Here is a 16,520-nt window from a genome sequence, read left to right on the forward strand (position 1 = left end):
AAGAGTACACTTAACATAATGAGCACTAAGGAAGGTAGAGAACTGCTGAATCACCATTCTGTACACCTGAAACTAATAGAATACTATGTTAATTATACTGGAATTGAAATTTAAAACACACAACAAAGAAAAAATACCATTGCAAACTAACGAAGGATAAAAATGATGCAACAGGCTGGAGAACTGTTCTGCAGTTCTCAGATAAAAATAGGTCAGGTGCCATTTATATGAAGCCTGATGATCACCAGAGCCCACATATCCAATATTAGGCAAGTGAATGCCAAATCTAGCCCCAGTGGCCTTTAATCCAATTATTCATTTAGTAACATTTACTGAATATTAATATACATAAGGCACAATGATGGGCCTCTAATGGACACAGGATGCAGATATGGCCTCATGAAACAGGGTGAGTGGTGTACATATTCAACACAGACCAATTCAAGGAGGGGTCTCCTAAGAGGAACACAGATGATAATCCGGTCTATCACTTCATCTTTAAAGCCTCTAATTATCGGGGTGCCTAGGTGGCTCAGTCAGTTAAACATCTGTCTTCGGCTCAGGTCATGGTCTTGGGATCAAGTCCCGAGTCAGGCTCCCTGCTCAGCCAGGAGCCTGCTTCTCCCTCTCCTTCTGCTCTGCCTACCACTCTGCCTGTTGGTGCGCTATGTATGTATGTATGTATGTATGTATGTATGAATAAATAAATAAATAAATAAATAAATAAATAAAATCTTTAAAAAAGTAATAAAGACTCTAATTATCTAGTATCCTTGAACTTCTGGCATTTTAGGGGCAATTAAGCTCAAAACCAATACTTTATCCAAGACTTCTACACTAAATCAGAGCAAAACAAAATCCCTCTGGAATTCTCATAATGCAGGTAAGTTGATAAAAGCAATCTGGAAAACTGGCATTATCTGCTAAAGCCAAACATACGTATACCTTATGACCCAGCAATTCCACTTGTAGGTACATACCCAACAAAATGCATATATATGGTCATCAAGAGAAATCTACCGCCTATTGACCATAGTCAAAAACCAGAAACCAAATTGCCTTTCAACAGATCATGGTACATGGTTAAACACAACAACACGGATGCATCTCACAAACGCCTGCTTGAGCAAAGAAAACCAGAAGCAAAAGACCATCCATATATTACATAATTTCATTTACGTAAGAGTTCAAAAATAGGCAAAATTAATCTATTCTGTAAGCAGATAAGTGGTTGCCCCTGAGAGGACAGTGATGACAGGGGCATGGTGGGCGGGGGGCAGTTCCTAGGGGCATGATCATATTGTTTCTTGATGTGCATACCAGTTACACGAGTGTGATCACTTTGCAATCATTCAACCTACATGCTTCTGATTTGTGCATTCTTCTCCAACTATTACACTTACTTCAATAAAAAGTTTACTAAAAAATTACTGCCACTTATCAAATGAGTTCACAGTTGCTTTTTCGACGTGATCCCACCACTCCTTCAGGCTGAACTTAAAACCCACACATAAACCATAAACCCTGGGGAGAACTACATTTAACCCTCCATGGTAGAGATGGCAACTCAGTGCCAAGTGTTCTTGCCTTTCCCAATTCCACAGTCATGGCCAGCACTGAAAATCTAACCATGTCAGTCCCTCCAAGTGCAGGAAAACAGCAGGTCAGCACTACCAATCAGACTGACACAAAAGATGAGAGCTACTCAGTATGACCACGCTACCATGTCTCCCACAGTGCTTTAAATAAAATAATAGCAAAAAAATTCCTAATTGATTCCAAAAGCTTGTATCTAAAAGCAAAAGAGTTGACAGTGAAGAACACTTTTGGGTAAGCAGGCCTCTTACCAGTTGTTCGCCATTGTAGTGACCTTCAATAATACGATCATAGGAGATTCCAACAGGTATTATCAAGATGTCTGGGATAGTATTAGTAGACAGAGTATCTACCACAACTGACAAAAGTCCTGCCCGAGCACAGGACGTTTTTCCACTCCTAGAGCGTGTGCCTTCCAGAAAAATCTCTAAGAATTGCTGCTGTCGAAGTAGCTCAACTATATGCTGCAATGGAAGGAGAATGTAAAATGTGAGTTCAAGACCACCCAACTTAGATGAAGCTTAGCCAAGTTAAATCTTAAAACAAACAGAAACCTGTAACTTAACTACTGACAAAATATTTTACTCATGAATAATAGCAAGCCAGCTCCTCCAATGCTCTATTTTGGTGATAACAGAAATAATCATCAGCCCCATATTCAAACAGTAACCACTTACATAATTTCTCAGACAATTTTTTAAATCTCAGTCAAGTCTCTTTTTCCTTCTACTGTGACAACTACTATAAGGGCTTTAAGAATGAGAGAACGTGGGCAGCCCAGGTGGCTCAGTGGTTTAGTGCTGCCTTCGGCCCAGGGTGTGATCCTGGAGACCCGAGATCGGGTCCCACGTCCAGCTCCCTGCATGGAGCCTGCTTCTCCCTCTGCCTCTCTCTCTCTCCCTGTGTCTCTCATGAATAAATAAATAAAACCTTTAAAAAAAAAAAAAAAAAAAAGAATGAGAGAATGTACATACCCCATGGAGCAAAGCTCTATAAAGAACATCCTTCCGTCCATCTGGCGTCTCATCCAGCCTCCGTCGTATGAAAAAGCCTCCGAGCTTATGGATCAAGGTACTGCAAATTAAGGAATGCATTAGTTATTTATAAAGAAAAACGTAAGGATACACAAATTCTAGGTTACTTCAAAACATATGCCACATGAATATAAACCACATGTGTTGTTTGAGCTGACAGTGAAAACATGAGCCTTTTTCCATTTTCATGTTATTGACATGTTTCCATCATTTGCATCATTTGTCAGCCTTTAGAATATCACTTCATGTACTGAAGCTCTAATAACATCTGTTCCAAACTAAAAGAAGTTTGTACAATACATTACCCTGCAAAGATGGTGTTATAGATTTAAAGAGGACGATGAAATACTGATAAATCTTAAAACTGTCAAAGATCTCAGGACATTGACTATTAGATATCCTGAAATCTACCTTTGGCACATTTACTACAAAATGAATGTGATGTGGCAGAAGCTCCTTGGGCAAATGTTCTTGGAAAGTACTGCTTAAGGACGCCTAGGTCCCTCAGTTGGTAAGCATCTGCCTTCAGCTCAGGTCATGATCCCAGGGTCCTAGGACTGAGCCCCATGACAGGCTCCCTGCTTAGTCTGCTTCTCCCTTTGCCCCTTCCCCTGCTTGTGTGCAATCTCTCTCAAATAAAATATTTTTTTAAAAAGAAAGTACTGCTTAGAGAGTGCCTCAGTAAGACAATGATAATCTTATCAAACCAAAACCAAGCATAACCATTTTCCCAAAACATGAAACAAAAATGTGCTTCATGTACCCTTACAGGGGGATAAAACGATTCTTCTCTCAATCCTATGGTTCTTTCTATGACACTGATGGATTCTGACATTGAAATGAAATTTTATAATACCTAAGTCAACCTTTCCAAACTCAGAGCATCCCCCTTTTCAAATAGAGTGATATTAATATTAATATCAACATACATTTTCAATATCCTCTAAGAGCAAAACTACAGAGCTATTTGAAGGCAAGGACTACGTTACCTTCTTCACTCTTGTCTAAAACATAGCTGGGTAAGTATCAACTGACACATGAATGAATGACCTCCCTTCAGCCATTCACATGAGTCTGGCCAGCCACAGAACTTTGAGCAAAGGATTAGGAAGGAGCTCCTTGGACTGTGAGGCTGAGGGTAAAACTTCACAGCACACAAAGGTAATCACACTGCCACTCTGTGAGACCTTACCTGCACAATCTGCCAGTCCACTCCCCCACCAATTACTGTGAATCCATCCTCGTTCTATTCCCAACTGCTCAGAGCTGACCTCAGAGATGCTCTATGCTTTGAAATTTGAGCCTTCAATGTCCTAAACCAACTAAACCTACTCCTCACCCATTCCCCATTGGTGATCAGCTCTACTGTCACCAGGTGGTAAATATCTGGGAGGCTTCTTCCCTCATTTCCCCCTCTCCCACTGTGGACTAGCATTTCATCTTATAAATTCACCTAAGTACTCTTAGTGGCCACTCTATGCCTTCCTTACCAAGAGCACCACGACAAATTTTAAGCCTTCATTACCTTTTGCCTAAACTATTGCAATAGTTGCAATAGAGCCAGAATTGTTCTAAATCCCTCTAATCCAGAATGACTTTCCAAAATGCAAATCTGACCACTTCCCAACTACAGGATATACTCCATAAACTCTTGGCTTAAAAACTCTTGGTTGTGATCTAGCTCTCACTCCCTGTGCAATGACCACTTCTGGCCTTTGACCATTTAACTGCATCTCATATTCTAATCCCACTGAATCGCCTGCCCTTCTGACCATACCATGGATTTGAACCTCTCAGCCTCTTCACATACTATTTCCTCTGAATGGAATGCACTGCATTCTCCCAAAAACCTCTAATATATACTTTTCGTGTCATGCTATAATTATTACATGTCCTAGCAGTACTAAATTATCGGGGCAAAGTTAACAGGTATGGTTCTTCTTACTTACTTCCTACCATCACCACAACCCTCATACCCACCCTACCTTCCCCTACTGCCAAGCCTTATACAATATGCTAGCTCATCTTTCTAGGCCTTTTAGCCATTTGATAAATATTCCCAATGAAGTTGAGGTATTCATAGTTCACTAAGTACCCCACATAAAACATAGAAATAATTAATAATCTTAATGCTTTTTTGTACTTTTCAAATTTTCACAATAAATATGCATTACTTATATAGCAAAAGTAAAAAAGCTAATATCATCTTTACAATAACAGGTTTTATGTTTCAAGACATATAATGAAAAAATAAATATTCAACATACAGTCTTTCCACTACCCTAAAATTCAAAATAAGCTGGTCTTACCTGAAGATGGGAATGTTAAGATTATTGCCTGAAGCAATGTATGGTGCTTTGATGTTATGACAGAAGAGAATGAAAGTCAGCAGGAGATAGTCAATATGTGATCTGTGAACTGGCAGGAATATAAGTGGCAAATTCATCTAGTAAAAAAAAAAAAAAAAAAAAAAGCCAAATTTAAAATTCAAATGTGAACATCAAATCAATGAGTCATTGATCTGTGTACAATTGCAATTTTATATTTGGTTAGAATGCTCGTTGATCAATGACTCATTCTTTAAAAACATTTTCCACTAATTTCTCCCAATTTAATACTTCCACAGCTGAAAGCAACAACCACCACAGTAACAATGAGTTAGGAAAGGAAAAGTGCAGTCGAGAATTCAAATGGACTTTATGTACCTTCGGAGAGGCAGCTCTGATCATGTCAAAAGAGCAGAGGCTTTAGAGTCAAGCCTGGCTTGGGTTGAAATCGTGGGCAGTCACTCACTAGCCATGATTGGGAAATACTTATCTGCACTTCTATTTCTTCATTAAAAATACGGATTGTTCTACCTGATTTCAGAGTTGTTGCAAGGTAATTTACAGAAGGAATCCAGCATATTACTGGCAGGTCCTCCTTTACTCACACCTCCCCAAATGCACAACTACTGTGGTCACCTCACATGGGGGAAATCTTCCAAATGGGTTGGATGCACACAGGACACAAGAGAACATTTCCATACAAAAGACTCTAACTAACATCACTCCACAAACATGGGGATAACAGAATGACAGATCACACAAATTCTTGCCTCAGTTGCAGCTTTAACCATCTCAAGTTGGCCTTTGTGGATCTGAATATTCCAAAAGAAGCTGTTGAACAGTTTAAGCAACACCCATCCTGTCAGTCTAAAAGAAATTTAAAAAGGAAAAAAAAAAAAAAGGAATTTGAATGTGCATAAATACATTGAGAGAGAACTGACTTTTGTCTAAAGTTTCTGAACCTACAACCTAAAAGTGCTCATAAACAACTTAGTGTGTATGTCTGTATCTGAACTTCTGAATTAAAGAGCTGATTTTTACATGTATACGTATAGATACATGTATTTATTAAAGACTAAATCTTACATTTCACTCAAATAGCATACTTTACACTTTAGAAGCAAATCATCAACTGAATATTTAGGTGAGCAGAATGCCGTACAAAACTACTCCCTTTTGGGGCACCTAGGTGGCTCAGTGGTTGAGCATCTGCCTTTGGCTCTGCTCATGATCCTGGTGTCCTGGAATCGAGTCCCGCATCAGGCTCCCCCAGGGAGCCTACTTCTCCCTCTGCCTATGTCTCTACCTCTCTGTGTCTCTCATGAATAAATAAAATCTTTAAAAAAAAAAAAAGGGGGGGGGCGGGGAGGGAAGCCTGGGTGGCTTAGTGATTTAGTGCCGCCTTCAGCCCAGGGCGTGATCCTGGAGACCCGGGATCGAGTCCCACGTCGGGCTCCCTGCATGGAGCCTGCTTCTCCCTCTGCCTGTGTCTCTGCCTCTCTGTCTTTCTCTCTCTCTCTGTCTCTCATTAATAAATAAATAAAATCTTAAAAAAAAAAACCAGTTTTTGTAAGATATGGATATGTGAAATCTACCACACAAGTCTAGAGAGATGTCAGCAGTTGTACAATGGTTGCTATCAATTAACAAAGATTAAGGCACCTCAAATCCTACCACAGTGCTACTTCCTATGGAAGCTGAATAAGAATATAAAAAGGAGTTAGTTTTAACATCAGAACATGCTCAAACTTCCTTTGGACGGAAACCACTGCACTAGGAAAGTCCAATGGTTCAGTCCCTATTTGCTCAAAACCGGATGGCTCTGAAGGAAAGCTTTTTACTTTGCCTTTTAATACCTGATCATTGTTGGTGAGACAGTGGCAACCATTTCTTGAAGGATCCTTTTGGCTTTCTTTTTCACTTTATTGATGGCTTTTGATTGCTGCTGAGCAGAACCATCAGGATTTAATTCAGCAGCCACTTCTGCAATTGCCTCTTGAACTCTGATTTGAAAACAGAAAGACAATGTAACTGGTTCTAGGATACATTCTGCATTCAGTATTTTCTAAATCACAGCTATAAATCACAAGAAAAGCCATAAATCTCCTTAATATACTTATAGAACCTGAAAATAAGCTCAAATTAGATATGTTTTGTTTGGCTGCCCACTAAATATTAAGGATATTACACTCCTAAATCAAGGAATCTCTGAGGTATCTGGAAGGCGGATTTAAGAACCTAACTCAAATTCATTGGCTTAACAACTACATGAATTGAATGTTCCAGGTATCCTGCAAGGGATACAAAGTTGCAGTCTAGCAGAGGAAGAGAAAGAAAGGTTATCCTTTCAGGAATATAATTCAGAGGTATCCAAAGCCCCCTGCCAAGGTGAAGTGTGATTTTTCTTCTGAAGACTTTACTCATTTATATTGTGACTTTATTAGAACAACATGTAAAACTCTCTAGGAGGGATCAAAGAGGAGTATAAATATTTACAAGTGTTTCCCATATCAATTTACTAATATAAGAAAGGCATAGCTCAAGATTAAAACAACACACAGTGATAAGTGGTAAAGTAAGAGGTAAGATTTAACCTAGTTTTTGTAAATCTTCCATGTGACTTAGGGAACGTGTGAGGTTAAACCTCCTTAAATCACTTTTAATATCCTAGTTATTAGTCAAAACAGGCAATGGAATGAAACATACTTAAAGGTTTTTACCTAGAAAACAGAACATACAATAACCCAAAGGAGTTTCAAATAATTACATTTTTCTCCCACCGTTGCTACTGATTTCAGACTAGTACACAGCAAAACCCCACATAGTCCCGTAATTCATTAATACAAAAGATCAATTCCATAGGACACTGATGCACCTTCAGCCTATTCCTTTAATACCTTCATTTCAATCTGGCCAGGCATGTATTTTTTACAAGTAATTGAGAAGATAACTAAATCTCCATATCAACTATTTTCTCATTCATTCATTCATTCATTCATTCATTCATTCATTCTTTACTGAGTACCTACTATGTGCCACCACTGTTCAGGCCTCAACAACCACAGCATAGGGCCTGCATTTCAAAGCAGTCTTTCTAACCACTCTGATTTCTGGTCCCTAAATCCAGGTAGATATCTACATGGGCCACACCAATGAGGTGGAGCAGAGACTGACCTTCCTGCAAACTCCCATACTCTAACACTTAAACTTGAGAATGATTTCTTTCCCCACTCTGAGTTCAAGTCACTCCCATTTGTAAGCAAGCTCTTCTGAGACCAAGGACAGAATTGTTATTCTCTTAAAATTTCTAGGAAGGATTTTCTAGCACAAAAATTTGTACCTACATACTCAATAACTGAAATAGCAAATGCACTTCTCTTTCAGCTATAAGATAGGAAACATAATGTCCCAAATATTCATATTAAAGAAAACTTAACAGAACTAGGTATGTGCATCTCTAAATTCTAACTCACCTTTCACATATTAAAAGCCCATTTGATTATTAATGCATAAAACAAGACTATTATTCGCAAAACCACCTGTTTTGCTGCCTTTCCTTGCTTTCCCTGTAGTTTAACATTTAACATTTGGAAATGGAAATCCCACTTAAGACAGAGTCCCAGAGAAACTAAAGGTTAATAAAGGAATTGATCCCCCACTCCCTCACCCCATCCCTGCCTCTTCCCCTTACAATAGTATCCTTACCCTTACCTACTGCTGTTCAGTACATTTTCAGCCACATTGGTGGCAAACATGCCTCTATGGACATCTCGCTCTTGAATAAAAAGCACATAAGAAAGACGTCTTGCAAGCCATCCTCGGTGCCTGCAATGTGAAAAAAGACTTAGCAGAGAGTAGACTAGGAAGACCTAAAAAAAATTGCTTGAAGTATACAGTAGTTTCCCTGCCATAAAAACAAACCCTTGTTTCATCTATTCCTGAAATGTGGCATACTATAGCAAATTCTCCGTAGCAGTTCAGAATGATTTGCGTAGACAATTTCATTCCAGATTTCTTTCATGTACTCTCAACTAAAATTTCAACTTGGAATTTGTGTACTAAAATGCTTGGTTTAAAAAAAAAAAATGCCTGGTTTTTACTCTGCCAAATAATAAACCAATATAAAAACAAAAGAAATAAAAATGTCTTACTTTATTAAAACATTGTTAAAAGCAAGTATGTTGAATGAGATCTATATATTTAACTGTGAGCTATAAAGAAAAAGTTTGGAAGTCTTTTCTACACAAAGGGCTATTTTTTTTTTATTAAAGTAATTTTTTTTTTTTAATCTAAGGTATCACTGACTCTCATATTGAATTGATAAGGCTTGATTAGTTGAGAAGTCAAGGATAGCTCAAGTACGGTCTGAACATTTGTATACTGGGCTTACGAAGCCAGAAATTCTTACCTCCTCCCCCCCGCCCCGGACATTTGACCTATCTTAGGCCTAGGACACATTCCCATCAGTGTTGCTGACTATGTGTTACTTATATAGGGCTTTGGAGACAGAGACCACAAAATAAGAATGCTACAAACCTTCACATGCAAGGATTTGAAACCATTTGTAATGATTATATAATGCCTCACTATCATTTCCTCATAAGCACATTCAAATGGATTCAAATATAAATTCATGAATTTTGAAAAGCCCTCAGGTGAGGAAAAGTAACTGGAGGAAGAACTATTGATGAATCGCTCATTCCTTCACCTTTTTTCTGGATATTCTTTTTCTACCTCCTTTCCTCTGTCTCATTTCTCTGCAAACTTGACCCACTATGTTAAGTGTTTACTTCTAAATTCTTCCTTGAGTGAGCACTTTCAGAACTGTTACTAGAATGTGCAAAGTCCCAGCTCCTGATGAAATCCTTTTGCAATGGATTGAGTTGTGTGTGTGTGGGGGGGGGGGGGGGGGGGAAATGTGTGGTGTGTGTGTTTATAAAACTGTTTAGGCTTTGCTCCATGTAACATGCAGAGAAAAGCTAAGTAGCCAGCTCAACCGCAGAGCTGCAGAGGCAGCTCATCACACAGACTGGTTTCCGATTGCCTAGTCAGTACAGCATATGCTTTTTTTTTTTTTTTTTTCCCTTAACTGCTTCCAACTGAGGACAACAAATGAACCCTTTGGCTTTACATAAAATGGCTAAACAAGAAGAAACCCTATGAGATTTTCCTTAAGTCAAATAGGGAGGAAAAAAAAAGAAATAGTGGGCCATAATTTCTCCTCTCTCCTTTAAACTTAAGACAGAGAAAAAAGAGTAGCATGGGAATGGGGAAACATAAATCCCTTGACTTTGGTTCTATTAAAAAAAAAAAAAAAAAAGACCTTTTATATGCAGGTATTGTCATGCTCACTTATGATCTCATCACCAAAATATGATCAGTAACATCAGAAAGCCTTCAAATTTAAGTACTTGACTTTTCTGGATCAATTTTTCACAGAATTTCAAGCATGTCTCATCACCTGAACCTACTTGCTGACCCACTCCAGGCATTTACTCTTAGAATTAGTTGTAAGGACTGGCAGCATTTTTGGCTGCCATTCTCTTCTGCCTCACAGACATTCACACAACCTTCCCTTCCCCCTAGCCTAGATTCACATAAAACAAAGCCTCTTTTCTCTGGCTCGGATGCCTAACAGCCCATCTCCATCTTCAGTGTGCCTGAAGTCTCGAAGAATTCTAAAGAAAATCTTAACCTAATAAATGAAAGAACATTTGCTCAATGCAGGAACACATCTTTTAAAACTCCATAAATTAGGCTGATTTCAATTTTTAAGTATAAAATAATAATAGATAAGACATTTGAAACTACTCTTTCCTCAGACAAACCTTTTATCGTTTTGGCACACTTCAGATATAAAATCAATATACAAATAAAAAAAGAAAGCTATTAAGAGAAATCTACACTCTCCCAAAATAGTTACTAAATCATTACAAAGTGTAATAGTAACAGGCTGCTCAGGGGGCTGTGCTGCTTCCAGTTTTTAGATAAAGCCCTTTGTATCCAAAGCTCAATTCTATTAGCTTTAAAAAAGATGAAGAGATTCCTCTTAGAATATATCCATTCATTATTATAGTATTTCTTTTGAGAGGTATTAGAAATAAAAGAAATTTCTTTTTACCTTGTGTGAGTTTCATTGATATAAATAACATTCCGCAAACCCAAAGATGGGATACTGGAGTTGAAAAATTTATCCTACATGAAACAAAATGTAGACGTAAGTATACAACTGGACTGCTGGTGAAGAGCTCACATTACTACTTCTTGATAACCTTTATAACTCAGTTTAAAGTTAAGCATTGCTTCAAAAATCTAAGTGATGAAGAAAAATTATGTTTTGTTGAAAAAAAAAAAAGTACTTTTCAGCCTTCAAAGAAGGTCACAAGCTCAGAACTAAGGCTTTCCACTACCTTGCAAAGGAAATTGTGCCTCCCTTTCCTGCCTCACTCCCTTATCTCCAACCCAAAAGGCTTGAAACTACTGAAAGCTTGTTAAATCGCCGCCAGGAATACTGGAGATTTCAGTGTTCTCCAAATGCAAAAATATCATGCTAAGTACCATGTAGTTATCATTAGATTACTAAATCTGGCAATAATCCTGACACAATAATTATTATCCCCATTTTACAGATAGGAAAATTGAGGCTGACAGACACTTTAATTTTCAAATCTACATCTTGCTCGAAAGAGTATGGTCTATTTCTTTAAAATGACTGTTTACTTAATTGGAAACTGTATGGCTAGATGTCACTCTTTGTACAGGAAACCTTAAAGGGTAATTCAGAGATAGTTCTGCTGAAAAGAGAGTCTGTAGCTTTAGCAGTGTGGACAAAAAGAAAACATTCCACAAATAAATGCTGGGAAAGCATAATGTACCTTCGATAGAAAATATAAAAATATTTATGTGGAATCTCTTTAGAGATAAGGAAAACAAGATATCAGAGAAAGGATAACAAATATCAAAAAATCACTATTTAAATACTGTTTAAAATTTTTTTGAATAAACATGCCAAAGGAAGAACTTTACGTTCAACTCCATCAGGTTCTGTATTTAAGCACAAAAATCAATTATTTACTATACAATTCATCTATGCCTCCCCAAAACACCCCTCCCACCACCAAATAATTTCCTATACTATCTCTTGACTTAAGAACATATTAGAGTCAGGGCCCCTAGGTGGCTCAGTCAATTGAGCTTTGGACTCTTTGTTTTTGGCCCAGTCCCTGATTTCTGTGTCATGGGATCAAGCTCCATGAGGCTCCGTGGGATCAAGCTCCATGAGTCTCCGTGCTCAGCAAAGAATCTGCTTGGGGCTCTCCCTCCTTCTGTCTCTGCCCCTTCCTCATGCTTGTGCATACGTGTGCACTCGCTCACTCTGTCTCGCTCTCTTTTCCAAAAAATCTTTTTTTTTAAAAAAAGAATGCATTAAAGTCAAAGCCACATGACCGTTTTATTTAAATTTGTATTTCAACTGGCCTATTCATCTGAACTAGCCTTACTTCTAGGCTAGAAATATCATGGTCCTTCAATACTACCAAATTCCTGCAACAAGGCACTTGTGATCTAAGAGGAACAGTATCTATAACTAAGATATTCTTGAGCAGACCAGAATATTGAACATAAACTGCCTGGGTCCCACACAAATCTCGCCCAAATTAGTGAATCCCTTTATACAACTCAGAATCTACAACCCTAAGTAGAAAACTCACATAGCACAGTTAGCTCTCTACACAGATTATAAGCAATGTCAATAAATGAAAGGCACTCAAAAGGCAGAATTTCTACCCTGATAACTATCCCATCCCAGAGAGAGCTTAACATACAGGTATACCTTTTTTTCTTTTTTAAAGATTTTATTTATTTATTCATGAGAGACAGAGAGAGAGAGAGAGAGAGAGAAAGAGGCAGAGACACAGGCAGAGAGAGAAGCAGGCACTATGCAGGGAGCCCAATATGGGACTCGATCCTGGGACTCCAGGATCATGCCCTGGGCTGAAGGTGGGCGCTCAACCACTGAGCCACCCAGGCATCCACCAGGCATACCTTTTAAAAGGTAATTCTAAAAAAAATAAAAAATAAAAAAAATAAAATAAAATAAAATAAAATAAAAATAAAAAAAGGTTATTCTACTGCCCAAGAACACAGGCACATTAGATTTTACATTCCTGTGCTAATTCATCCCTCTAGCAAATTAGCAACAGAAGCTTGCTTTTCATCTGATTATTCAAATACTTAAACTGTAATGTGGAAGATTTTGCATGATGTGCTTATTTCACCAAAATACAAGCAACAAACCCATACACATTCTATTTAAAATTTTCATCCTGGGACGCCTAGGTGGCTAGCGATTGAGTGCCTGCCTTTGGCTCAGGACATGATCCCGGGATCCGAAATCAAGTCCCACATCAGGCTCCTTGCATGGAGCCTACTTCTCCCTCTGCCAGTGTCTCTGCCTCTCTCTGTGTGTCTCTCACGAATAAATAAAATATTTAAAAAATAAAATAAAATTTTATCCTAACACTTTTTTGAAAATTTTATTTATGTATTTGAGAGAGTGAGCACACGTGCAAATGAGCATAAATGGGGGGGAGGAGCAGAGGGAGAGGGAGAAGCAGACTCCCCCTTGAGCAGGGAGCCAGACACAGGACTGGATCCCAGGACCCTGAGATCATGACCTGAGCCGAAAGCAGATGCTTAACCTACTGAGCCACCCAGGCACCCCTTATGTTTTAAAAAGATTTTTATTTATTTATTTATTTATTGAGAGGGGGAGAGAGAGAGAATCTCAGACTCAAAGACTACACTGAGCAGGGCATGAAGCAGAGCTCGATCTCACAACCCTGAGATCATGACCTGAGCAGAAATCAGGAGTCATATGTCTATCTGAATGAGTCACTCAGGCACCCCATCCTAACATTTTCATAACCATCCTTCACTATCATAGTCAACAGATACCCATCCTCCCTACCTGTCCTCCCCCTCAACAGAAACTTAGCAAAAGGAGAGTAGGACAGAGCCACATCTTTAAAACTTCACTCTGTCCTGCTATCTCTTGCTCATCTTGCTAGGATTTTAAGATTAAGTTAAAGTTCAACATCTAGAAGTTATATGAAGGTTCCTATTAAACTCTTTAGAAAGAGTAATTTAAAAGATCTACTCTTCCCCTAAAGTCCTGCTAAATTTAAAAAGAACTGGGGAAACTAAGTGGCTCAGTTAGTTAAGCGTCCATCTTCAGCTAACATCATGGACTCCAGAATGGAGCTCAGCAAGAAATCGGTTTCTCCAAGTGCTCCTCCTCCTCCTCCCTCTGCTCTCCGTCTCACAGGCTCTCAGGCACACATTTCTCTCTCTCAAATAAATAAATTAAATCTAAAAAAAAAAAAAAAAAAGAAACTAAAAAAGAACCAAATTATCACTTATCATCAACTGTTTGACCAATATTTACTGAAAAAAAAAAAAGAACGGAAAGAAAAATTGAGTCAGCATCGTTACTTGGAATATTTGGTTTATAAACATGGGCCTAAGTTCTAAAAATGAACTAAGTCCATTCAAACTATCCAATAATAAAATTCACACAAAGCTGGAATTTCACTGTGTTTATTAAAGATCAACAAGCAGTAACATTCTTACCCAGCTCTGGGGAGTACAGGAGTAACAACATCTTCCAACAAATGGCCTTTTTCGGCTCATTAGGCTTTCTTTCCATTTTAAGGTTGCAGATCTGAAGACAGTAGGTCTGAAACCACACTCACCCTAATAAATGTTAATGAAAAAAAGGGTCTGAATGGCAAGAGAACTCTATTTGTCCACTTGGTCTCTAAAACTAAGATATTTCAGATAGAAGAGAAACCTAGGACTTAGGTTTCTTTGGGTAGTAGAAATTTCTCAGAGTAATTTTCCTTCATGGTACTCCCCTCCGTCATCAACACTTGGAACACAAGCAAAAAGCAAGCACCTAAGAGTAATAGCAAGGTCCACTGCACAGAGGTTCAAAAACAGTTGTACAAGGTTAAGCAGCCTGTGACAACACCAGGATGAACAAAACCAGACTCCTGGATCCATATGCTAATAATCAACCTTATCCCTCTCCTATCACAGACTCCCACAAAACCACTACAAAGCCTTAAACAGCAAGTAACTTGTCATTTACAGCTTAAAATATTTTAAACAAAAAACAAGGTAAACTTATATAACATTCCTTTATCCTGACAACAGAGTTTAAAGGCTGGAATTTAAATCATAGCCATACTGTCCAATTAGGGTCAAATTCTACTCATTGTTCTAAACATTTTGCTCATTGAGTTCGTAAGTTGCTCAAATCCCATGGATATAGTATTCTCAAAAATAAGCCAAAAAGCCCCAAAACTCTGACATTATTTTTTATATAATGCAGATAGTGTTCAGGAAACATTTTAAACATGCTACGTTACATCAAAACAAAAACAATACAAGAAAATGCATGTCCTTTAAATTGAGATTCATGCAAATATTTATTTCCTGCTTTTATTTTTTTTTAAACTTTATTTCCATTGCAAAATCCATCATTACATTATGGAAAATAGACACAGAAAGTATCTTATAGGACACCATCCAAAACAACTCCTAGTTGTTTTTTTTTCCTATGCAAAATATTTTGCTTTTTAACATAACCACAGTGCTTAAATATCTCACCCAATTTTTTCTTCCCAATTAACATAAAACCATAAGAATATTTAAATATTAGGCTTCATAAACATATCTTCTAACAGCTGGAGGCAGTTTCTTTGGCTATTAACTTCTATTTGATATTATGTTGCTTCCAGCTTCCTTCATAAACAACATTGAAACAAACATCTTTAGGTTGAATTTTTACCATATTAAACTTACCCATTCCTCATTTGCATGCTTACATCGACCCACACTGTATTCAGATGAATTTGGCAAATAAGAAACATCTATTGTGCCAAGGGTCAGTGCAGATTCATCCATGTCACAAAGAGTAACTTCCAAATCATGTGCTATTAAAAAAAAAATACACCATTTAAATTTAATGACTAATCCAGGTGGCAAATTAATTTGTTCCATCATCAGATGCCAAGGGAACTACTGATGTACTTCTACCATGTTCAGTCAATGTGTAAAGGTAGACTTTGATGTGTTTAAACTCAGCAACTCCAATAAACTATTCTGATTTTTTTTTTAAATCAACATTTGTATCCTTCGACTTCCTGAAAAAAAAAAAATAGCCATGAATGTGCAAGGGTAAATAACAGCTTATTTCAGGTAGGTGACCAAGAATTCTGGAAGGATGAAGGCATGTGCTTATTTAATTAAATAAAAGTTATGTGTATGCACACAAGTACTTTTTTAAAATTATGTGCTGGGAATTTTTGGTCTTACATACTCTCAAGTTTCCCGCTTGAATTAAGCAGCCAGTTTTCTTGTTTTGCCTTAAATGCAATATTTGCACTTTTAATACACCTACAGGGCTCTAAGTCAAAACCAACACTGTCTTGAAATAACCTGATTTAAAAGCTTTCCCCCTTTTCAATAAGCCTTTTCGTACCCTAAGGGAAAATGTTGA

The 16,520-nt window shown here is 37.8% G+C and overlaps 1 protein-coding gene across 4 annotated transcripts in view; it reads right to left on the reverse strand.

Annotated features, from left to right (window-relative positions):
* The window catches only part of GPAM (glycerol-3-phosphate acyltransferase, mitochondrial), a 62,258-nt gene that overhangs the window by 18,956 nt on the left and 26,782 nt on the right, over positions 1-16,520 (reverse strand). For all 4 annotated transcript variants that reach the window (XM_025467198.3, XM_025467196.3, XM_025467195.3 and 1 more), the window contains 9 exons: positions 15,824-15,954; positions 14,588-14,710; positions 11,079-11,152; positions 8,669-8,782; positions 6,814-6,960; positions 5,728-5,824; positions 4,940-5,076; positions 2,571-2,670; positions 1,848-2,060 (listed from right to left, as the gene is read on the reverse strand). In XM_025467198.3, the coding sequence (XP_025322983.1) occupies positions 1,848-2,060; positions 2,571-2,670; positions 4,940-5,076; positions 5,728-5,824; positions 6,814-6,960; positions 8,669-8,782; positions 11,079-11,152; positions 14,588-14,710; positions 15,824-15,925 (1,107 nt within the window). In that variant the 5' untranslated portion in view covers positions 15,926-15,954. The remainder of the gene's footprint in view (positions 1-1,847; positions 2,061-2,570; positions 2,671-4,939; positions 5,077-5,727; positions 5,825-6,813; positions 6,961-8,668; positions 8,783-11,078; positions 11,153-14,587; positions 14,711-15,823; positions 15,955-16,520) is intronic.

Source organism: Canis lupus, chromosome 28 (assembly GCF_003254725.2).
Source record: "Canis lupus dingo isolate Sandy chromosome 28, ASM325472v2, whole genome shotgun sequence".
NCBI classification, from domain to species: Eukaryota; Metazoa; Chordata; class Mammalia; order Carnivora; family Canidae; genus Canis; species Canis lupus.